The sequence below is a fragment of the Bos mutus genome, chromosome X (genome assembly GCF_027580195.1).
Source record: "Bos mutus isolate GX-2022 chromosome X, NWIPB_WYAK_1.1, whole genome shotgun sequence".
In the NCBI taxonomy this organism is placed as follows: domain Eukaryota; kingdom Metazoa; phylum Chordata; class Mammalia; order Artiodactyla; family Bovidae; genus Bos; species Bos mutus.
In genome coordinates, this window is record NC_091646.1 from 34814210 (window position 1) to 34839776 (window position 25567).

The 25567-nt window shown below is 46.8% G+C and overlaps 1 protein-coding gene across 1 annotated transcript; it reads left to right on the plus strand.

Annotated features, from left to right (window-relative positions):
* Positions 1–1510: 1510 nt before the first annotated feature.
* LOC102272372 (glycine receptor alpha 4) lies at positions 1511–25567 on the plus strand. Its single transcript, XM_014478182.2, has 9 exons — positions 1511–1581; positions 6352–6482; positions 6758–6825; positions 7473–7696; positions 7822–7904; positions 9977–10117; positions 13021–13235; positions 18695–18844; positions 25277–25567. The coding sequence occupies exons 1-9, from the start codon at positions 1511–1513 to the stop codon at positions 25565–25567; spliced, it is 1374 nt and encodes a 457-aa protein (XP_014333668.2).

Here is a 25567-nt window from a genome sequence, read left to right on the forward strand (position 1 = left end):
TGAGAAAATGGGAGGTTGAGATAGAAAACAAATGGGAATGGAGAGAAAGTGAGGGTGAAAGAAGGGGGGAAACAGACCTAGAAGGTGAGACCAGAAAAGAAACAGGGAGGGAGATGCAGAGAGTATGGATGAAGGAAAGCTTCAGAAAGAGAGGGAGGAAGAAAGAAGAGAAAAGCGAGAGAGGAAGCGATAGTGGATGAGGCACTCAGAGATGTCCTAGACCAGAGCGGTTCAGGTGGTGCTGAGCAAGTTTGGGGAAGGGTTGACAGGAAAAGAACTGTTCAAGCAGCCGCACTCTGTAAGCAAATGAGAAGCAAGGAGGGGTGGGTGGTCCGCTCTCCCCAGCTCTCTCCTCCATCCTAAGCTTTGGGGGTGCCAGGTCATTGCTCTGGGTCCCCTTGACTCTTCCAAAGCTTACAAAGCCTGCTGTGTGCCAGGCTTGCCCTGCCCCAGCTTCTGCCCTATTCCTCCTCACAGCCTAGCCAGTCTGGGGAAAGAGGGGTTCCAGAGAGCTACAGAGAGCCCACAGGCTCAGCAGAGATGACCTGAGGGAGGGAAGTAGGCAGGAAAGAGGATGTGCAACTATAAGGATGAAGGAGATGGAGCAAGTAGGCAGACAGACAGACTGACTGATAGGCAGGCAGACATAGGAAGAAGACTCCTAAGTTCCTGTGCATCATTCATCCCCCTGTCTCCATCCAGAGAGTTGAGGAAAAGCTGCCCCTTCCCTTCCCCTCCTCCTTCTTGCCTCCTGGCAGCCCTTAAACTGTCACCTGGAGAATACCCAGTGGCTCTGCCTAAACCCTCTCAGGTCGTTTCTCCCCCTTACAAAAAATCATTAAGACTAGAGTTTGGCCCCGCTTGGCTCCAGGCTAAAAGGGAAACTGCTGGGAAGGTGGGGGAAGCAAGGCAGCTTGCCGGCACTCCTCCAGCCCGAGAGTTAGAAGCTGGACAGAGCACCTCCGGCCCCTCTCCAGGCTGCAGCGGCAGCCCAAGCTCCTCCCCGGCACACAACACACACGGACTCGCTCTGAACCCGACTCCAGCTGCCGGCGACTGTGCCTTTAAATTGCTGCTTTCTAGAGGGTGCATCTCAGGGGGAGGTGGGAGGGAGGGAAACATCTTCATACAGTCTCCCTCCCCCATCTCCTCCAAGACTCTCCGGGGTTTAGAGAGTGATTGCTTCCCAAAAAGAATCTCCTTCAGCACCCCGGCAGGCAGGCAGGCTGAGGCCCTCCGGAGCCCCAGGCGAGCTCGAGCAGGAGCCGGTGGGGTTATCTGTGTCAGGATCACTTCCAGGGGAATAGTTCTGGCCCCCTGACTGAGAGGGACGGGGCAAAGAAGAGAGAAGTGGGGAGAGAGCACGCCACTCCTAGCCCGGCCCCCCTCAGGTTCCCTGCGAGAGCGGCCTGAGCAGGAAGAAGGATCTGTACTTTCGGCGTTCCTGCCCCGGGTATCCCCTCTCACCTTGGCAGCCAGGCTGAGAAAAGGACTCCAGGGTCCCCACAGGATGACAACTCTTGTTCCAGCAACCCTCTCTTTCCTTCTCCTCTGGACCCTGCCAGGGCAGGTCCTCCTCAGGTGAGCTGAGTGGGGGTGAGAAGGAGATGCATGCAAACACGGGCTGGGGAGGGGGGCAACTGGGGCTCCGGCAGAGTTTCCTTGAAGTTTGCCAAAAGCCCATGGATAGTATGGCTCCAGAGGCGGACTCACTCACCTCCACTGAGATCCCAGGAGCCTTTTGTGAAGGATGTCAAAGCCCCAGAGGTGATGGGGAGGCTTCTGCATGGGTGAGAGCTTCCTGGGTCAGGGTAGGGGCTAGGAGTGAGCCCCTGAACAGAAGCCATCTGTCCTGCCCTCTAACCCTATCTCCCTCCCAACTTGACCACATGCTCCTCAAATCCTTAAAAATGACACCAACCTCTGCCAGCTGCTCACCCAAAAGGTTACAACGAGCCAGGATTTTCCCCAACCACATTAGGATGAAGCCGGGCTGATCAAAGCTGGCCCCTCTGCACTCTCCCTACCCTGCCCAGGGAACACCTGGCTGCTCCCTGGAGTGGTGCTATGTGGCCATCATTTCCTGGACTTTGGGGCAAGACAAGCTTTGGGCTCCCTATAAATGCCCCCCCCCACCGATTCCCACTTTTCTCATTAGCTGGTGCAGGGGGCAGGGGCAGTCTAGGTGGACAGGGGAAGCTAGGTGGACAGGGGATGCTGGAGGAAAGATGGCTGTGCCCTGGGATGAACTGGTCAGAAGAGTGCCTCCCAAGGTGGAGGTGGGTGAGTGCCACCGCAATATCATCCTCCTCTTCATTCAGGGAGCACCCCAGGACTGCTTGCCTCTGAGGAGCCTCTTTCTCATGTGCTGGCAGACACGAGTGGGCAGGCAGGCAGGGATTCAGTGGGATTGGCAGGGAGGGAATAAACTTCTTCAGAGTGAAAAGGAGCCCAAAGTAGAATGGCAATGGTAGCTCAGCTGGAGCTGATATGAGGATGCAGGCAGAAGGGGGCACCCAGCTGGCATTTGCTGGCCCTGATGGAGGGGAAATTATACTAAGGCCCAGGCTTTGGTGGCAGCAAAGCCCTCTTGGTGATTAGAGCAAGGTTAGCCCTTAGAAAGTCTTGAGCCCAAGTCCTTCATTGAACTTATGGAAACTGAAGCCTAGAGAGGGCAGGTGACCTGGCCAAGGTCATTTGGGCACCCAATAACAGAATTGGAGTTCTCCCCCCTACCCCACCCCAGGGCCTTCCATGAGAAAGGTTTCCAGCTCTGGAGCCTCCTGAGTCCTGCCAGTGTTTGGAACTTTCCAGGAATGAATGGGAGAAAGGAGAGTCTACACACCGTGACTCTGCTCTCAGGTCCACAAATGAGGTAGCCCTGGAAAAGATGGGCTGCCACCGGGGTTGAGGCCCAAGACAGCTGAGTTCACAGCCAGTCCTGGGACTGGGGCCAGTGGGAGAGATAACATGAGACTGGAGCTGAGGACGGTGGCAAGGCTCTGGCTGCTCCACACTCAGGTCCACGTGGCCTCCCTGGGGGCGGGGGGCAGACGGCAGGCGGCCAGCAGCAGCACCTGGCCAGTGTGGACGTCCCATGGTGAAGCCACGGACGACTTCTGCTTGCACCAGCGCCTCCTTGGATTTTCAGAGCATGCTTAAGCCACCTGCTCTGGCAACCCCTGCTCAGGGCCAAGGTGGCCTCTGTTCCCAGGGTAAGAGCTTCCTCTTGCTCTTAGGATTTGAGAAGGCAGGACTCTAGGGGTCAGAGTGAGGCTGCCACTGACCTTCCCCAACTCTGGTTCCTTGGCAGCCTGCCTGGGGCTGCTTGTATCTTAGTACTACAGTAGATAGACTTAGGTTTTTTTTTAAATTAATTAATTTATTTTAATTGGAGGATAATTACTTTACAATATTGTGATAGTTTTTGCCATACATCAACATGAATCAACCATAGGTATACATGTGTCCCCTCCCTCCTAAACACCCTCTCACCTCCCTCCCCACCCCACACCTTCAGGTTGTCACAGAACACCAGCTTTGGGTTCCATGTCATATATCAAACTCCCACTGGTTATCTATTTTACATATGGTAATGTATATGTCTCAATACTATTCCCTCAAATCATTCCACCCTCTCCTTCTCCCACTGAGTCCAAAAGTCTGTTCTTTACCTCTGTGGATAGGCTTAGTTTTGAAGTCAAGAGCTCTGGGTGGGAATCTTGGCTTTACCATTTAGAAACTGTATGATCATGAACAAATTGCTCCATCTTGCACTCCTCACCTATAAAAGGAGGATAATAATGGTACTTATTGAGAGGACTCATGTGAGAACTCTACTAGATAAAGCATTTAGCATGGTGCCTCAGCTATTTTTATTACTATATCAGTCACTGGCAGGTGCATAGATTTACTGGGAAGGAGGAGCCCACTGGCTCAAAGGAGACTCAGACCCAGGACAGTAGTCACTTCACCTCCCAGCACAGGGGAGCTGGCTTTAGGGATGACAGCAGGATGGAGCAGGAGGCACAGGGCCCAGCCAAGAGTCTAGCTTCAGCTCCACCCTTGCCCTCAAGCCCTTGCTGAACTCCTGGTCCCTGGTCTAGCTATTGGCTGGTAAGCAGACAAGCAGGCATATGGGAGAACCTGTCAGGGGAGAAGAGGGCTGGCCTCTAGTTTAGGCCAAAGCACACTGGCCCCTTCCTTGAAATGAAGCTCTTAGGGAGATAAGATGGGAGTTGACTTTCACAGCATGGCTTCTTTACTGGGAGTCTTTCCCTTGCTCCTAGAGCCCTGCTTTTTTCTGCCTATATTATTGCGAAGGCAAGTTCATCTGCCTGCAGCTGCCTGGACCGAGGTCCAGCTCAGAATGTAGCTTCTTGCTGGAGCAGAAGCCAAACTGCCCTCTCCAGAAGCTGGGTCCTAGCCCTTGAGAGATCAGCATGAAGGCCAAACAACTGAAACCAGCTCTTAGGGGTGTCAGTTGCCCTTGAGCCCTTCCCATCCTTGGCTAGGCCAGATGTACAAAGTGTGGCCACAGCTACATTAATTCTGTCACTCATGTTTGAGTGTGTTCAAGACACCATCAGAGTCCAAAAGATGGGATGACCCAGAGGGATGATATGGGAAGGGAGGTGGGAGGGGGATTCAGGATGGGGAACACATGTATACCCGTGGCGGATTCATGTTGATGTATGGCAAAAACCAATACAATATTGTAAAGTAATTAACCTCCAATTAAAATAAATAAATTTATATTAAAAAAAAAGACACCATCAGAAAGAGAACACTGGATGAGGCCTCAGCTGTGAGACTTTGGGCAAGTCATTCTTCTTTTGGTTAGTTGATTGACTGATCTATCTATCCATCCATCTATCTATTATTTATGTATTAAATTCCATGTTTATATGTGAGATCATACAGCATTTGTCTTCGTCTGACTTATTTGACTTAGCATAATGCCTTCCAAGTCTGTCCATGTTGCGCAAATGGCAGAATTTTCCTTCTTTTTTATGACTAAGTAATATTCCATTGTGTGTGCTGCTGTTGCTAAGTCACTTCAGTCGTGTCCGACTCTGTGTGACCCCATAGACGGCAGCCCACCAGGCTCCCCCGTCCCTGGGATTCTCCAGGCAAGAACACTGGAATGGGTTGCCATTTCCTTCTCCAATGCATGAAAGGGAAAAGTGAAAGTGAAGTCGCTCAGTTGTGTCCGATTCTTCACGACCCCATGGTCTGCAGCCTACCAGGCTCCTCCATCCATGGGATTTTCCAGGCAAGAGTACTGGAGTGGGATGCCATTGCCTTCTCCATCCACTGTGTGTATGTATGTATATATCACATTTTCTTTATCCATTCATCTGTTGATATACACTTGGGTGCTTTCCATGTCTTAGCTATTACAAAGAATGCTGCTATGAACATGGGAGAGGTGCAAATATCTCTTTAACATAGTAATCTTGTTTCCTTGGGGATAAATACCCAGAGGTAGAATTGCTGGATCATATGGTAGTTCTACTTTTAATATTTTGAGGAAACTCCATACTGTTTTTCACAGTGGCTGCACTGATTTACAGTCCCACAGATCACTCCTTCTTTGGAAGGAGTTTTCTCACTTGTAGAATGGAAATAACAGTTTTTGCCCCCATCACATGAGCATTGTGAGAGCAAAAAGATCTAATATATGTGAAAGCAATTGTCTAGGACTGACTAGTGAGCTGCTGTGTTGGCTTATGGCTGTTTCTGTTCTTCTCATTTGCAAGGGGACAAGCAGAAACCCAGCTCCTAATCTCCTCACTGATATGGAGACCAGCCAAAGTGGGGTGGGAACAGGGAAGTGAAGGATCTGTAATAAAGTAGAATATAACTGATCTCCAGCTTCTTAGGTGGTACTGGTGGTAAATAACCTGCCTGCCAATGCAGGAGACATAAGAAACTTGGGTTCAATCCCTGGGTCAGGAAGATCCCCTGGAGGAGGGCAGGACAACCCACTCCAGTATTCTTGCCTGGAGAATCCCATGGACAGAGGAGACTGGTGGGCTATGGTCCATGGGGTTGCAAAGAGTTGGACATGACTGAGCACACACAGACTGTAGTCTGCCAGGCTCCTCTGTCCATGGGATTCTCCAGGCTAGAATACTGGAGTGGGTTGTCCTGCCCTCCTCCAGGGGATCTTCTGACCCAGGGATCAAACCCACATCTTCTGCATTGCAAGTGAATTCTTTTACCGCTGAGCCACCGGGGAAGCCCCAGGCTACAGTCCATGGGGTCACAAAGAGCTGGACATGATGGAAGCAACTTAGCACACATGCACACACAACTGATTTCAGTGATTAACTCTCTCCTCTCCAGAGTGGCCTTGGCAAAAGAGGAAGTCAAACCTGGGACCAAGGCGTCCCAGCCCATGTCCCCCTCTGATTTCCTGGACAAGCTTATGGGGCGAACATCTGGGTATGATGCCAGGATTCGGCCTAATTTTAAAGGTAAGAAGTATTCATCCTACAAAACCTCCCCCTCCCCACTCCCTTTGGGGACACTGAGCCACCCCCATTGCCTACCTTAGAGCCAGGAGGCTGGGGAACAGGTCTAGCACTCACAGCTCAGAAGGAGCATCCCCACCCCATCACCCTGGGTCTGTGTGCCAGACACTGCCTTCTCCCAGCAGTGCCCTGGCCTCCAGTTCAGAGAGGCAGTCTTGGAATCTTCTCCCAGATTCCTGGAATGCTCTACCAATATGGCTGTGCTTTGCTACCCTTAGGCCCACCTGTGAATGTGACCTGCAACATCTTCATCAACAGTTTTGGCTCCGTCACCGAGACTACCATGGTAAAGCATCTCCATGCCCCCCACTTCCTCTCTAGTGTGAATGGGAGAAGCCCACCAGATAGCAAGCCAGTCTTTCCTCTGCCATCCTCTCCCTGTTTCAGTGTCATGGCTAAAGCCATGGGATGTCCAAAGGCGGTCACTAGGAGTTTATCTTTCCCCAGCCCAGGGTTTTTGTGGCTAAAGGCAGACTAGCCTAAGCAGCAGATGGTCGAGTTTGGAAGATAGCGTGATGACTAGCACAGGCTTTTAATCAGAAAAACCTGCATTCAATCTCAGACTCTACCATCTAATAGTTGTATGACTTTAGGCAGATTTACTTAAACCTCTCTTTGTCTCAGTTTCCTCATCTGTAAAATGGGAATCATAACAGCACTCTCCTCTCAGGGTTGAGGTGAGATTTAAATAAGATGATGCATATGAAGAAAGTGCTTAGCAAAGACTCAGGCACATAGTAAGAGCTTAATAAATGTCTTTTCCCTTCCCATCTTTGCCGTATCAGCCCGAGCCTGTCTCCTTCTCCAGTGGAAAATGCGCACTTCCCCTGAGATGTGTTCCCAGCATTTTCCTCCTCATGGCCCTCCTGTGGTAAGCTTGCTAGTCCCTGCAGTAACACTGCCTCTGATGGGCCCATCTTTGCCCCCTCCCAGGACTACCGGGTGAATGTCTTCTTGCGACAGCAGTGGAACGATCCACGCCTGGCCTACCGAGAATATCCTGATGACTCGCTGGACCTCGATCCCTCCATGCTGGACTCAATCTGGAAGCCAGACCTGTTCTTTGCCAATGAGAAAGGGGCCAATTTCCACGAGGTGACCACAGACAACAAGTTGCTGCGCATCTTCAAGAATGGAAACGTGCTCTACAGCATCAGGTGCAGCTGGTAGATGGCCAGGAGAACTCGGGGCAAGGGGCAGAGGCTGCGGGGTGGGGGGAGGTCCCTGTGCTGCACTGAGCCACACTCAGCCAGCCTGACTTCTTTCTTCCTGTCCCTGCCAGGCTGACTCTCATTTTGTCCTGCCCGATGGACCTCAAGAACTTCCCCATGGACATCCAGACCTGCACAATGCAGCTGGAGAGCTGTAAGTGTCCCTAGAAAGTCACAGAGCGATGCCTGAGATACCAACTAGTCAACCCCATGCCATGATATTCCAGACAGGAGAAGGGCAGCCCAGAGTGGGGATGGACTTCCCCAAACACACACAGTCAGATCTTGGCCCGGGGAAGACTAGAAGCCAGAGCTCCTGAACACCCAGTCTAATGTGTTTTTCCATTCCCTGGCTATTTGCAGGTCTGGCTGCCCTATAGGGCCGGGGGATGGGAAGGTCCCAACCTTATATACCAGTGTGCTTGGGCTGGATGCCATTTGAGGAGTACCTCCTGTGTCCAGAGATACATTCCCTCTCACAGTGCCTGCAGTAATTCTACCTTTACTTCCTTTGAGTTAACATATTCAAGATGCCTATACACATCTAGAGTTGTCAGGGATGGGGCAGTCTTTGAACCCTGATTCTTTGTGAACATAGGCAACTTTTTTTTTTTTTTTTATTGAAGTATAGTTGATTTGGACTTCCCTGCTAGCTCAGCTCATAAAAAGTCTGCCTGCAATGCAGGAGACCCCGATTCAGTTCCTGGGTTGGGAAGATCCCCTGGAGAAGGGATAAGCTACTGATGCCAGTGTTGTTGGGCTTCCCTGGTGGCTCAGACAATAAAGAATCCACCTGCAATGCAGGAGACCTGAGTTTGACCTGAGGGTTGGGAAGATCCCCTGGTGGAAGACATGGCAACCCACTCCAGTATACTTGCCTGGAGAATGGACAGAGGAGCCTGGTGGGCTACAGTCCATGGGGTTGCAGAGAGTCAGACACAACTGGGCAACTAAGCACAGCACAGCACATAGTTGATTTACAATGTTTTGTTAGTTTCAGGTGTACAGCAAAGTGATTCCATTATATATGTATTATTTTCCAGATTCTTTTCCATGATAGGTTATAAAAAGATACTGAATATATCTCCCTATGCTATCCAGTAGGCCCTTGTTATTTATCTATTTTACATATAGCAGTGTGTACAGATTACTTTTGTAGAGAAGTGAGAGAGGACAGTTCTAGGCATAGGACAGTGCCCAGGGCACCAAGGTCAGCCAAGAGCTACCAAGGGCATAGGGTGACAGCCTGCAGCAGCTGTCCCAAGTGCAGGGAAGCTAAAGGATGACAAGCCTGGACATCGCCCATGTCCATTTCTTCGCCATCTCCTGGGCAAGTGAGACTGCGAGATCAGGAGTTATGCATTTGATCCTCAGAAAATTCTTGTCTGTCTGTTTCTAACATATAGTAATAGTGATGGATAGAATTTGTCCTATGTGGTCCACTTTTTAGAGTTCATAAACCACCTTCACGTCCAAGTCCTCATTACCTCCTCTGAAATGTAAGTGGAACATTTTAGAGAAGGGGAAGTGACTGGCCTAAAGTAACAAAGCTACTCTGGGCCAAGGCCCTACACTGGACATCTGTGAGCCTTTGTGTTTCTGCTCACATTTCTACCCAACATGTGCATATAGTCATCTATGTGGCAAGAGCCTTCACAAAATTCTAGCTCTCCGTGAGCAACTTGGCACTTTTGATGTTAGCTCTCAGTTTGCCCCAGTTCAGGGCCCTGGCTAGGAGTCTGTGGTGTGCACATTGGCCCATGCATGACTGGCAGGGTATAAATAGCTCTCTCCTCCCTGGAGTGAGGTGGCAGAAGCCCTAGCTCCAAGGCTGGCTCAGCTTAAGGTATGTGGTCAGTACACATGCTTACTCCCCTGGGTTTGAGATGGGGCAGGAGGTTCCCAGCTGGGTTCCTTGACATCTTTCCAGGCCTCTTGATGTGCTTTCTAGGTCTGTCAGAATAATTTATCTTTGGGACTTTCTAATGCTTGAGAACTAGGTAGGAGAGGAATCTGAAGTCTTCCTGATTTACCCACTTAGGCTGGGCACATGAAGCAGTTGATCAAGTACCCTCTTCAGAATGGTTTTTCTTTCCCAGATGAGCATGAAACTCCTAAAACCCAGGTCTTAGTCCTCATCTGTTCTTTCCTGCCAGTTCTAATCCTCTCCCTACCCCCAACCAACACCCACACTCTGCAGCCCTCTGCCATCTCTTTCACTTTCAGTTGGCTACACCATGAATGACCTCATGTTTGAGTGGCTGGAAGATGCTCCTGCTGTCCAAGTGGCCGAGGGGTTGACTCTGCCTCAGTTTATCTTGCGGGATGAGAAGGATCTAGGCTATTGTACCAAGCACTACAACACAGGTAAAAAAAAACTAGGATCTTACTGGCTGTGGGCTGCACAAAGGGCCTCCAAATGGGAGGGAAAGGAGCAAGGCAGCTGGCCTCTATTGAAGGTCCAATCTGTGCCCGATGGCGTGCTAAGTTTCTCATATGTCTTATCTCATTATGGCAGCGGTGATCAGCCCCATTTCTCAGAAAGAAAAAACTGAGATTCTAAGAAATTGAATCAGTTATCCAAGTCCCACAGTTAGTAAATGACTGATTTCAAATTCAAAGCCCATGTTCCACCACCAAAGCCCATATTCTTGTCCCTATCACATGCTGCAGAACAAATGGGCCTGTGTCAGCGAGTGGCAGGAGTGTTCCACCTGTCCTGAGGCCAACTTCATGTGGAAAGTGAGGAATTTCTACATCTGGGAGAATTCAATGACTACATTGAACCAGGAGAGAACAGAATTCAGGGCACCAGCTGGCTTACTGCCCACACCCCCTGCCACTGTCTCCAGTCCCCAAGTCTCATGAACTGACATGGTTTCCCAGGTGTGAAAACTGGGTCAGGAAATGAAGAGCAGCTGCTTTTCCAGCTTGAGCACCTTCCTTTTGCAGCTTCCCTAATCGCTGTAGGTTCCTCATTTCCACCTACCATTTGGCTGTTGTGAAGAGCTATGATGCTGAGATAGGGGCCACAAGCTGAAGAAGGGAGATCCTGGGTCCCTCCAATGGTGTGCTGATATGCTTTGGGTGCAAGCCTATGAATATGTGTTTGTGTATGCAGGGGTGCAGATAGTTGGGGAGAGGAATGAGCCATTGAACTTAGAAAATGCTGGTGGGAGTGGAAATTGGTGTAAACTTTTTCAGGAAAAAAAAAACCTGGCAATTTGTATATAGACTTATGGTTTTCAAATTTTGGTGTGCATCATATTTCCCTGGAGAGCCTGTTAAAATATTGATTCCTGGGTTCTACGTCTCAGAGATTCTGATTACATGTGCTTGGAGTGATGCCCAGAAATCTGCATTTGAACACGAATCCTGAAGATTCTGATGCAGGTGGTCCAGGGGGCACACTAAGAAACTTTAGTCTGGAACCTAAATTTTGTCCCTACCTGTTGATCCAGGAATTCCACTCCTTGGAATTTATTTTAAGGAAATATTCCAAAAAATCATATTGACTTTAGACCCCAAGAGGGCTCCTTGGTCACTGTTTATACTGGCAAAAACTCAGAACTGCTCTTAATATCTACCGATAGGGCAGAAGTTAAATAAATTACATAGCACATCTGCTTGCTGGGGTATTATCCAGAGGTCTAAAAGGATGCTTTCAAGGCACTCGTATCAACATTGGAAAATACAAGTGGAAAAGGTTAAGATCTAAAGTTGTATACACAGAATGATTCTATTGTGGTGAAAGAAACAAACCAAAAGCATTTGTTTAAAAATCCTGTAATTGAAAAAAAAAAAAATCCTGTAAGAAAATAGCACCAAGTGTTTCTAAAGCAGTGTGATAAGAGCAAGAACTTTGGAATCAGATAGAGCTGAGTTTGAATACTGGCCACACTATTTTCTAGTTGGGAACCCTCAAGAAACATAATCTCAAAGGAGCTTCCGTTCCCTACCTGTAAAATGGGAAATAATAATTTTACCTGCCCCAAAGAGTTGCTATGGGGTTTAAATGAGATAAACTATATAAAGTCAAGGCACTTAGTAGGGGCTTGATAAATGTCAGTTTATGAATATTATTATTCCCTCTCTACCTCTCACATTTTTTCTATGCTAAACAAGTCATAATCCATTTTGTCATGGAAAAGAAAAGCACTATCATCAAAAAGAAAAAAAAAAAAGAAAGAAAATACAGATACCAAAAACACTTCATGGCTAGAAGCCTGGGGTGGGATGAAGTGAGGTGGACTCAGGCAACAGTGGGAGATCACAGCATCACACACATGACAAAGTCTTAGTCAGTCATTGATGAAATCACTAAGCTTGAGGAATCAGGTCTGCTAACAGCAAGACCAGGCCACAATAAAAGAACATACGTATCCTCTGCTTTTTGCCTTGGTTATCCTAAGCATCTACTGCCAGGGGAAGCTCTGAGCTAGTGTTTTCTTAGCCTTGGGGCGTGGGAAGCAAGGTAAAGTGAAGGTGACTGTCAGAGGAGGAGAGCTTTGGTACATGTGCCCAGGGCCAACACACTTTTTGTTGGTGGAATAGAACGCTGCTGCCCAGTGCTGTCTGGGAACTCGCTGCCCACCGTCCAGAGCTGGTTTCTGTTGGACACTGTTTCCAGATATTTGCTATCCAGCTCTTCTTACTTGCTTAAGACACAGGCAGTGTTTATCTCAGTGAATCATTGCTGGAGAGCTTCAGGGGTCCCAGGACACACCAGCAAGGATGCTGAGATTGGAGTGGAGTCTAGGCTCATCGCTTTGTTAATCATGAGAATAGTACCATCTGCCTATGTGTTCAACACCTCAAATGCATCACCTAACTTTAATTCCTACAATTGCCCAGTGATGGAATGGATATTGTTGTTATTCTAGTTTATAGACGAAGAAACTGAAACTTTAAAATCTTCGGTGTTTCACCTGAGGTCACACAGTTAGTGAGCAGAAGCTTCAGGAGTCAAACACATACAGCCTGGCTTTGGAGTCCTCCCACTCTTAATCCTCTTTCAGTACTGTCATGGGGAAGGCCTTCTGCTGGCAACTAAAGTGCTTGGAGCAAGAGGTCAGGTCCCTGTTGGCTACTCTGAGAGCTTCATCAAAACATACATCTGGGACCTGGGACCACTTTGAAAGGCTCAATTATTGACCCAGCTTAGGTGCCCAGAGGCTGGCCCACAGAGATAGGGCTGCCCTACTCCTGCCTCTCAATTTCAGCTGCTGGCTGGGGACCTGCGGCCTGACACCTCACCTCTTTCCTTGCAGGGAAATTCACCTGCATCGAGGTAAAGTTTCACCTGGAACGACAGATGGGCTACTATCTGATTCAGATGTATATCCCCAGCCTACTCATCGTCATCCTGTCCTGGGTCTCCTTCTGGATCAACATGGATGCTGCCCCTGCCCGAGTGGGCCTAGGCATCACCACTGTGCTCACCATGACAACTCAGAGCTCTGGCTCCCGGGCCTCTTTGCCTAAGGTGAAGAGACATGCCAGGGACCTTGCTTGCCACAGAGCTCCCCATTTCCCATTCATTCCCACATTCCCTCCCACTATTTTCCTTGGATTTAAAGTAGAGAAGAGCCGTCAAGCAAGAGCAGGTGTCCTGCATTCTCTTCCCCTGGAACACACTGCTAATAACATTGCAAACAGTGTGAAGACTGGGGTTGCAGATGCTGTCTGGCTAGGGAATGAGTAGACAGTGCTGACTTTGACTTTCATCAGGAAATACTAGCATGTCCAAGATCAAAAGACCCTCAGCAAGTAGAAAGCCCCATTGCCTCATGGCACAGATGAGGGTATTACAGCCCAGAGAGATAGAATGACTTTCTCAAGGTCATGCTTCACAAGGAACAATCAAAGAAATACAAGGATTTTAAATTGACGTCTGTTTCTCACTATGTCAGAAATCAGATACTATCATGAAGAGCTCTAGAGACAATGTCCCTTCTTTGGGGGTGAGAAAACTTTGAGGCAGCAAATAGCAATTAAAGTCAGTGGACTCAGATTTTCTAGGGCCAGGTGATATTTTGATTACACAGAGAGATTTGTGCTGATGGGACTGGACCCAGGTTTTCCCTGCCTCATGTCTTCATGAACAGAATTTAGAGGTCATCACCTCAATGTCCTTAAAGTCAGCAAGGCTCTGAGATGATCAGGGAGCAAGCAAATTCATTCATTCAGTAAATATTTATTGAGCACATACTGTGTACCAGGCACTGTACTATGCCATGGAGAAATAATGGAAAGCAAAACAACACAGTTTTTATGGCTGTTATAGTGAATATATTCCCTCTTGCTCTGTTTTGTTGGAAACCAGGCCCTGTGATCTTATATCTCCCAGTGTTTATTCCTAAGAAGACTTTTACTGGGGACTTAAACAGGGGGTGATCTGGACACTCAGACTAAATTTACAAATTTCCTATATACTGGGGTGGTGGGGCAATAGTTGTTAAGAATAGGAGATTAGAGACAGGTAGTTTTTTTTTAAGACAGGTAGATTTTTATTGAAGTCCCAGCCTCATCATTTGCTAATGGTGATCTCAGGTAAATTCCTTCTCAGTCTCCTCACCTGTAACGTGGGAATATTACCTCTTCCATAGGGTTATTGCAAGAAATATATACGATAATGTATTAACAGAGAGAATGGTGTTTGGCACATAATAATCACTCAATAAATGTTAGCTATTGTTATAATTATCAGGAGTCTAGGTGGAAAGGACTGGGTAGTGGACCTAGGCCTAAAGCAGCTGGTAGTGCTCTCAATTGTTTTTGAATCACCAGGAAACCTTTGAGATGATCCTAAGTTTTTCTAGGGACAGACAGTGACAAAGCTGAGATTAGGATCGTGTCACAGGGAAAATTGTCAGAGATAATTTCCTATACAAGCATATCTCATTTTATGGCACTTCATTTTATTGTGCTTTGCAGATCTGCTTTTTTTCCCCCCACAAATTGAAGGTTTGTGGCAACCCTGAGTTGTTAAATGATGGCTACCATCTTTTTAGCAATAAAGTATTTTTAAATTAAAGTATACATATAGTCTTTTTAGACATAATGCTATTGCACACTTACTAGACTACAGTGTATTGTAAACGTAACTTTTACATGCACTGGGAAACCAAAAGATTTGTGCTATTTGCTTTATTGTAGTGATCTGGAATTAAACCCACAACATCTCTGAGGTAGGCCTGTAAGTGTGTTTTCTAAATGTCAAGGATATTGAAGAGGCTGTGAGAGGCAGACTGGGCTTAGTTGAAGCCTACAGGGCCAGGTGAGGCTGTGGTAGTGGCCTTGCATGAAGACCAGAGGAAGAAAAGTAGTTCAGACCTAAGAACCCTGCCCTAGTTTATTGCCGCTGCCATATAAGGAGATTCTCCTCTAACTCAGGGAGTTGCTTCAGTTTATGCCTTATTCTTGCTGAGAGAACTCCTTTCTCCAGTCCCCTCCTGTGAGCAAACACCATCCATCTGCTCCCAGGAATCATTCTGTTTTCTCATATAGAAAGAATGTACTTTATTGGAGGATTGTTTGGTTTTGTTTGGTTTGGGGGGGGGTGGTATTTGGTACCTTCTCATCAGATTTTGATGACCTTTTATATATATATATATATATATATATATATAAAAATTGAAGTATAGTTGATTTACAATGTTGTGCCAACCTCTGCTATACAGCAAAGTGACTAGGTTATACATATATAGACATTCTTCTTTATATTCTTTTCCATTATGGTTTATCACAGGATACTAAATATGGTTCCCTGTGCTATACAATAGGATCTTGTTGTTTATCCATGCTATATATACCCGTTTGTATCCACTAATCCCAAACTCCCAGTCCTTCCCTACCCCACCACCTCCCTTTTGGCAACCATAAGTCTGTTCTCTATGTTGATGACCTTTTCTTGTCCTCATTGGCCAATGGCAAAGTACGCAGGCATAGACCCTAAACTAAAAAGTTTCATTGGCCAGCCCCACAGAGCAAGGGACTAAGTCAGAGAGCTTCTGCTCACTCTTGAGTTTGTGTAACATTAGATTTCATGGGAGCCCCAAGGGAAAATGTGGGGCCAGATCAGGGGCTTTTGAAAGCAACAGCAATCTCACCCCCAATACTATTCTAGTGTCCAGGATAAGAGCAGCCAAGGGTCACTTTGTAAGGGAACTCAACTGGGATGGCCGTTTCCCATGCTACTGGAAGCCATTCCATCTTTGCCTTTATGAGGGCTAGGGCTCCAAAAGGCACCCATCATTGTCTCTTTGCCAGGCTCTTGATCTGTACAACTTCCAGTTGGTTCAGTGTATAATGGAAGGGCTTAATGGAAGTTTCTACTAGAGACTGACAGATTAGACCTAAAGTTGAAACAGGGAAGAGGAACCCAATTCTTTCAAAATCCTGTCATCTAAATGGCTCACAGCTCTTGGGGCAGGTAGTAACAAAGAAGGCTAAGAGGGCAAACAGAACTAGCAGAGACAAATACACCATCCACCTATTCATTAATTCAAAAGATACTTACTATGTGCCAAGCTCTTAGCTAGGCACTGGAGATAGAACAGCGAACATGATAGAAATAGTCCTTGCCACTGAAGAGCTTACAATCTAGTGAAGGAAAGAGCCAGGTATATTTGATGGATGCTCAGGTGCAGGTAACCTGAGCACATCCAGTAGGGGCAATCAACCCATACCCGCATGATTAGGGAAGACTTCTCAGAGGATATGGTATCTAAAGTGGACATTTAAGTAAAAATCATCAAGGTGAAGGAGAGACACACAGAAAGAGATGATCCCCTTGGGAGACAACTGAAATTGATCAGCATGGCAGGGTCATAGATTGCAAGGGACAAGGTAAAGCTGAAAAAGTAGGCAGGAGCTAGGTGTCATGCCGAGGGGAGCACTGCCTATATCAGAAGGATAGTGGAGAACCACTGAAGGGTTGTAAGCAGAGGAGTGATATGATCAAACTTACATTTTGAAAACAAAATTCTGGCTGTTGTTTGAAGAATAGATTGTAAGTGGCCAGCAGAGATGCAGGGAGATTGTTTAGGAAGCTGTTGCAATTCTTCAGATGAGCCAGGATAGTGAGTGGATGATTTCCAGAGATATTTAAGGTGCATTGTTGACACTTATTGTTAACAAGACTTTCTTCCTGCTTCTTAAGACGTCCTTTTCTTTTGATGATCCAAAGTCCTTCATGGACCTCCCCTGTCATTACCTCATTGTGGATTTTCATAGCACTTACTTAACATCCCTGGGGGCACAGTGGGACTGGGAGATGGTAAATGAAATAGGAGGCCCTCTTTGTAGGTGGCAAAGTAGAAACACCAAGGGATGCTTAATCAGGGTTGCCTAGCAACCCACCACTATCATCTCAATAGAACTGCCCTTAAAGAAATAGAGCAGAGTTTCTCCAACTTAGCACTATCATCATTTTGGTTGAGATCATTTTTCTTTGCTGTGTGAGTTGGTGGAAGGGTGGTGTCCTGTGCACTGTAGGATATTAGCAGCATCCCTGGCCTCTAGAAGCCAGTTGCTGGCACCACCCTAAAATTGTGTGACCAAAAATGTCTCCAGACATTTCAAAATGCCCCTGGTCGGGGGTGGGGCGGGGAGATGGGTGTGGGAGTCAGCCCTGATTAAGAGCTACTGAGGTGGAAGATTTTGTGAGACCTGCTCCTTACCTGGAGTGTGCAACATCCTCAATGTCCAACATAGCAGAGGCTGGTGAAAGAAGTTGCCTGTCATGAATCCTACTCCTGCTGGGGAACCGCATAAGGTGAGCTTAGCCACTCAAAACTTTGTAAGGAGGTGATCTGATTGAGGAAGTGGAAGGACTTCATAAACCTGAGTTCTGCCCTCCCCTCTGGTCCCACCCAGCCACAACCCTGTTTCAAGAGAAGTGAGCATTTAATCTTCACAAAGGAAATGGGAGAGAAAAGTACAGTTATCTCTCAAGTGCCCTTGGGGGATTGCTTCTGGGATTCCTTGCAGATACCCAAATCAGCAGATGCTCAAGTCCCTTACATTTGGCCCTCTGTATCCTCAAATGCAGAACCCATGGATACAGAGGGCTGATGGTACCTGAAAGCTACCAAGGCAGGTAGTAAAGGAGACCACTAGGGACTGGATAGGCAGAAGCCAGCATTCTTGAAATGACAGAAACATCCATAGCAGGGGGTGGATGGTGCACCCCATTGGGATCCCTACCCTGTTCTGCTTTTCATTGTGAGAGATGAGGCCCCTGCTCTCCACTCATTTCAAATCCTCACCAGGGTCTCTTGCAAAGAATGGCAGGGAAAAATCATAGGATCAAAGGAAGAATAGACATGGAGGAAGGAAAGGAAGGAACTCATAGTCTGGTATTGAGACTTCAACCTAGGTAATTCACAGCATCACTGAATTGATGCCCAGAATCCTTAAGCCCTAGTGCCATCTTCTCACTGGGTAATCTTGGCTAAGACTTTTCCCTTCTAGGCCTCGAATGTCCTCATATGTCTCACTTATGAATAACACACCCTGCCCAATTACCACCACAGCTGTGTTATCCTAGGACAGAACAGAAGGCAAAGAAATCCAGCATTCATGTTCATTGCTTTTTATGCAAAGAAAAGAATCAGAAGAGGATAAGAATGAAAAGGACAATAAGAAGCAGAAGCAGAAGTTCAAAAAGGAGAAAGAAAGGAAGGAAAAGAAGTATAGGCAGGAAAAGTAGCTGGAAGTGGAGGGTGAAGAGGGCAGAGGGGTGAAGCATGATGGGTGGTCTGATCTTTTTGACATAGTCCTTCAGATAATGGGACATATCAAGGGAAGCTTCTTTAAACACGAGAAGAAATTCAGGATAAAGCTGCAGAATAGCAGGCAGCTGATGCAGGCTGGTAACCCACTAAAGAGGCCGTGAAAGGACTCGAGGAAGGTTGACTCTTCCACTGATGGATGTTGCAGGTGTCCTATGTGAAGGCAATCGACATCTGGATGGCCGTGTGCCTGCTCTTTGTGTTTGCTGCCCTGCTGGAGTACGCTGCTGTCAATTTTGTCTCTCGTCAGCATAAGGAATTCATTCGACTTCGAAGAAGGCAGAGGCGCCACCGCATGGTGAGCACAACTAGGGAGGAGCCCACTTCCTTTCTCCTTTGGACTCCTTCCTTCCTGCTACTCCTCCCCAAAGCCAAGACTCAATCTAGACCGCAAGGACTAGACAGGCAGTCAGGAACCCTGGATTCTAGTCCCAGGCTGGTCACAAATAAGCTAAGTACTTTAACCTTTTTGATTCCATTTCTTTATCTGTCCAATGGGACATTCATTCCTGTAGGGCAGTCTAGCAGAGTAAATTAAGGGCATGGACAGATTCCCCTGCATAGTAAGCACTGCCAATGTATTAGCCAATATTAGAACCTTATCGACTGACTTACCACGAGATTGCTTTGAGAATTAGTAGTGGTTGCTCCTGACTCTCCTCCCACCCAGGAGGAAGGTATCCCAGGTTGTCGTATACTGATTGGTGGTTAAGAATTCAAGTCAGGCATTGTGCCTTTCTAGGGGAGCATTATAAAGGGTCCCCACCATAACTAAGCTGGAATTGAAACACTACCACTTGCATCTTCTGGCTCTTTCATTTCTTCGCCTTGGTCTCCATTGGGTGCATCAGATTCGTTAGGCATGAGTTGTTATTTTCTCTCATTCTTGTTTGTGATCACCTGGGGAAGCAGAGTAGGTAGGGATCTTGTCCTCATGACAACAGAGGCAGCGCATCCTCCCCCCCACCCCATTGCCCAGACAATAGGTGCTAGGTACACTGTCATGACAACAGAAGTGCCTGGGCCACTGTCACAGAAGGAAGTGCCCAGTTATGAGCAAAACTAAACGCCTTTGCTGAGCTACATAAGGTTCACTTAATCATCAGACACACCGAGTTCTGGCCTATCCTGAGCTCCAACTCCCTGTTTACTGCCTAATCTGGAGGCACTAAAGCACATATGATCTCTGGGTGGGGAAAGAAAACAATGATCTATCTAAGCAAACTGGCTCTAGCTTGTTGGGGCCACTCTAACTCTAAGGTTCTTCTCTCTTCCTAACAGCCCCACCTCCCATTTCAGCTGCTCCTGGAGTACCCTTACCATATGTCTGCACTAAAAATATCTCAAAAGCTACCTCCGGGATTTCATGTTCCTTGCTAAGGTCCCTTTCTGCTGAGGGCAGTGTTCTTGTCTCATCTAGTGGTTCGTCGGTATTCATCAATTTTTTCCCCGGCTTCAGTCCTTGAGTTGCGGCCTGGGAAGCACGCCCTCTAGTGGAGTGATCCACAACTGCACCTCCTTGACTAGGACCGATCAAGAGTCCTAAAAGCCTTTCCTATCCAGCAGCAGCATCCTAGGCAGAGGCTCAGGGGAAAAACATATGGATTTGGCAGAAGGGCAAGAAAAGTAGATGCACCCTTTTGTAAGTTAACTGATCCCACCTCCTTAGTTGTGTCAAACCTGCCCACAGGTACCCAAATCTTATCTTTATAGGGGTTTTAATCTTGGTGCCTTCTCCATGCTTACCTTAGAAAAGAACAGTCTGCCAACCCGTTCCAGACTTCTTTTCCCAGCTAAATTGCCTCTACTGGTGTCCTGGTAACAGAAGACTGCTGTAGTCGCTGTAGAACTACTCCAGGGTGACACTTGTCCCACCTCCTTCCCTGCACCTCTCCAACCTCCAACTGCCCACAGCCTTCCCCTCCTGGTCATATACAGGGTGATCCTGACCTCATAATGAAGCCTGTCATAATCAGTGCTCAATTATTACATAGTTATAACAGTAGCCTGGGCCCTGCTTAGGCACCTGGATCCTGCCTCAAAGTGGCCCAGGCTTTTGATTAATGTAGATAAAACCTGAAAACCATTACCTGTATCATTAGTTCTGTCCCTTTTTGAGTTTCCTACAGTCATTGCTATCCCAGAAGAAATGTAGCCAAATCCTGGAGGTCAGTGAGTGGGCTGAAAAAGTTGATACGGGGTTGATTCATTTCTAGAACCTCTCTCTGGACCCTGCTATTCCAGCTAGAGAAGCGATTTTCAGTCTGAGAGGAGCCCTCTTAAGGGAGAGAGAGACTCCGTAGGATTTTCAAGGATCCCTTAGCCAAGAGCAAGTTAGGAGTATTCCAGAAGTCAGCCAGCTGTTCATCAAGCTCCAGACTTCATCTTGTTCTTCTCAAATCCCAAATCTCAACCATCCATTTGCACTTTGTAGTGGTCTCCTTCCATGTCACAGTCTAAGATAGCTTATTTTTTTCCTAGACATTTCTGCTTTGTCTTCTTAGCTAGTCTAGAAGCCTCACACAGAAGGGTCTGTTTCTCATTTTTTATAACCTCAACAGGCCCTGGCACTAGGTTCTGGACACAGCAGCCACAGAATCCAGTCCGCCAATCTTTGCAGACTTATTGGCAAAGGCTCTCTTTCAAGATGGACAGAGGAAAAAGCTTTACCATTATCAACAGAATAACTTGAGAAATGGAAGAAATTTAAAATACTGCCCAATCCTCTCAGGAACTTGGTCCCAGAACCCTGCTTGCCTCTTTCCATCTCCCAGGACCCTTCCCCATTCTCCAATCTCCTCTCCTCACTTCAATATACATCACTCAGTATCGATCCATCCTTCCCATCTTCACAACTCATCTCCCACACTGTGCATTCCCATCCCCGCTTGATTTTGGAATATCTTTCCTCTCTAGTTCCCCAGCCCTCCTCCCCTATAGATATCTGCCACAAAAATGCTCCATTTCAACAGCCATGGAAGCCACAAGTATGTTTAGTGTGCTCCGTCATGTCGACTCTTTGCGACCCTATGGACTGTAGCCTGCCAGGCTCTTCTGTCCGTGGGATTTCCCAGGCAAGAATACTAGAGTGGGTTGCCATTTCCTTCTCCAGGAGGATCTTTCTGACCCAGGGATCCAACCGTGTCTCTCGTGTCTCCTGCCCTGGGAGGCAGATTCTTTACCACTAGCGCCACCTGGGAAGCATGAAAGCCACAAAGTGGAGTTTAACCCTCCACTGTCCCTCCCCAACACACGCACAAACACGCACACACCTCTGAATGTGGCCTAAATAAGCAATACCCAAATTCAGGACCCTCACCCTTGAATTTTAGTCCACTCATCTTTGCTACCCCAACTACAAGTACAATATGTTAAAAAAAAAAGTTTTTTTAAAGAGCCCAGGGTGACTTATACTATTGGCCATTTTTTACCTCTCCTGTGGGAAACAGCTTTGTCCAGCTTGAAAAATAGTTCCAAAAAATTCTCTTTAGGTTTACTGTGATTGGAGAAAAGGGAAAATAATTAGATCTATAGAAACAGAAATAGCAAAAGTTGGATTTAACTTTCTCTTTCAGAGCTTTTTGCAAACAAATACATTCCATGCTTTTATCCTCTAGCTCGAGATCTACAGGGATTAGGATGAGCAATGGGGAACAGGGAGTCTGAGGGACTCTGAACTGGAAAGCAAAAGAAAACTTCATTTTATTTACTCCCTCATTTTTCACTTCAGTTCACTCACTCAGTCATGTCTGACTCTCTGCGATCCCATGGACTGCAGCACACCAGGCTTCCCTGTCCATCACCAACTCCTGGAGCTTACTCAAACTCATGTCCATCGAGTTGGTGATGCCATCCAACCATCTCATCCTCTGTTGTCCCCTTCTCCTCCTGCCTTCAGTCTTTCCCAGCATCAGGGTCTTTTCCAAGGAGTCAGTTCATTGCATCAGGTGGCCAAAGTATTGGAGTTTCAGCTTCAGCATCAGTCCTTCCAGTGAACATTCAGGACTGATTTCCTTTAGGATTGACTGGTTTGATCTCCTTGCAGTCCAAGGGACATTTTTCACTTACTTGGGAGAAATTTTGTTTACCTTTGGTTCTTCATCCATAAAATGGATCCAGCACAACCTGTCATGAAGAAACAGTGTGAAAATGAACTACAGAATACAGGTGAAGTGAGCCAAGGCCTATGGTGATAGGTTGTATAAAGAACTTAAACGAAAGAGCTGAGGTCTCCCCATCACGACAACTCAGGGTCAAAGCACCACCACAAGGGTGAATTGCCTCTGGCCTACACATGTACAGGGCTTCCCTGATGGCTCAGGGGTAAAGAATCCATCTGCTATGCATCAGTCACAGGAGACACAGGTTCAAGCCCTGGGTGGAAAAGATCCCCTGGAGAAGGGAACGGCTACCCACTCCAGTATTCTTGCCTAGAGAATCCCAGGGACAGAGGAGCCTGGTGGGCTACAGTCCATAGGGTTGCAAAGAGTCAGGAATAACAGAACTGACTTAGCATGCATGCACACATGTACAACTCTCTTCACAGAGGCTGGCAAAATCAAGGATTGGGTAGCAAGGCTGTCTGGTGGGCAGACTTAGAGAGACCTTTCCCTATGCCAACTATGCCATTCTTTTTAAGGGGCCTCAGGCCATTGTGCAGAGGTAGGGCAAGAAGCAATTGTTTTTTCTGCCAGGCACTCTGTAGCTAAGATTCTCTTCTGAGTAGACTCTTCAGTTTGAGATCCTGAGAGGATGCTGGCTTCATGAGAACAAAGCCATTCCCTGTCCTGTATTCCGCATGTGGCTCATCAGTCCATTCATTCATTCAACTAACATCTACTGGGTGCCTATCAGATGCCAGCACTGTGCTAGGCACTGGGGACACAGCGGTGAGCCAGACTGATGTCCTTTCCCATGTATGAGCCTGCAGCAGGCAGAGAAAGAGATAGGATCTGTTGACAAATCTCTGACCTGAGCTTGTCTACCTCTGATGCCCAGTGACAGGCTAGGCCTTCTAGTGTTATCATAATCAAGGATTAATGGGACCAACCACACTAACATCTCATTGATGAAGCCACTTTTAAATGGGTTACTATATAATTATAGAGGTCCCAGGATAAAGACCCTATGATGTCCTTCTAACTGCATAGCATGTGTAAAATCTACTTTATCTACGTTTTATGTATATCTGTCATGTCCATTCAATATATACATGTGCCTTATTCTGTTTAGTACTGAAAGTCCTAAGTATCAGGAAGACCGCAATTCTGGGCAAACTGAGAAGATAGTTGGTACCATCCCAGAAGAGGTTATTTCTTACATAGCTGAAGCTTTTACTGCTATAAACATTGATACTTTAAAAAATTATAACCATCTTTGAATGAAGTATTCCTAGGTTGTAGTATATACTTACCTGTCCTAGGTCTAATTTCCAGGTTGTGAACCACCACTTGTGATGGCAGTGTGTCCTTTAGAAGGAGATAAAATGGGGTTGAGGTTGTGTGCTACTGCTAAGTCACTTCAGTCGTGTCCGACTCTGTGTGACCCCCTAGACGGCAGCCCACCAGGCTCCCCCGTCCCTGGGATTCTCCAGGCAAGAATACTGGAGTGGGTTGCCATTGTAGAAACCAACAATAAATAGGCTCTGAGTTAGGCCCTGAAAGACTTTTTTTTTTAATTTTTTTTTAATTTTTAACTTTACAATATTGTATTGGTTTTGCCATATATCAACATGAATCCGCCACAGGTATACACGTGTTCCCCATCCTGAACCCTCCTCCCTACTCCCTCCCCGTACCATCCCTCTGGGTCGTCCCAGTGCACCAGCCCCAAGCATCCAGTATTGTGCATCTAACCTAAAGTTCTATTGATCACTCGGGAGCTTTGGCTCTCTCTCTCTCTTCTTTTTCCTCTCTTTCTCCCTCTCCATCTCTCTCTAGGTCTCTATCCACCTATCTTTCTGGCCTTACCTCCTGACTCCCAGCTGTGTTGTAGCTACTTAAGGTTGTCAGTTGTCATTTTTATTGGACAAATGAACTTTGTGTAATCTGCTACATTACATAATGCTTAGATAAAATTTACCTCTTCAATGTTAATGTGTTCATCAGAATTCATGTACTGCACATGAATGGAATGTGTATTGGGTAATAAATGTTACCCTAGAAGTACACACATCTGCAAGAGCATAATCAGCTTTACCCTGATTCGGATAACCCACTAGGTTATTTAAAACTTTTGGAATTTTCAGAGATAAACATTTTTTTAAAGATACTATGTACAAGGAGACATAATTCTTCAGCTTTTGGAAGTCATTAAAGTCAAGTTTCCAAGTCTAACTATCTCAGCTGTGCTTTCTAAAGGTTTCATTGTTCTCTTTATTCTGTTTATTACCAGTCAGAGATAACTTGACATTGAGATGTGCCTCTCACAGTGAGTTGGCACTTTCCTGGGTTTTAGATGGCTCTAAATGATGTTACGCATTTTAAAAAGGCAGCTCAAGGCTTATCTGCAAATGGAATCATAAACTTATACCATACGTACCACGTGTAGCTGCTTAGCGTACATCTATCTCGTGAGTAGTTTTGTGACCATAAAAAAGCATGCAATGAGCCTGTGTATCCACCTACCCTGTCTGCATAGCATCACCCGAGATACTTGTGTGGTGTGGTCTCTATTCTTCTACATTAGAACTGTGACCTCAAATTCTGCCTTTTCTTCCATGTAATTCCAGGAAGAAGATATCATCCGTGAAAGTCGCTTTTATTTCCGTGGCTATGGCCTGGGCCACTGCCTGCAGGCAAGGGATGGAGGTCCAATGGAAGGTTCTGGCATTTATAGCCCCCAACCTCCAGCCCCACTTCTAAGGGAAGGAGAAACCATGCGAAAACTCTACGTGGACCAGGCCAAGAGGATTGACACCATTTCCCGTGCTGTCTTCCCTTTCACTTTCCTCATCTTCAACATCTTCTACTGGGTTGTCTATAAAGTGCTACGGTCAGAAGATATCCACCAGGCACTGTGA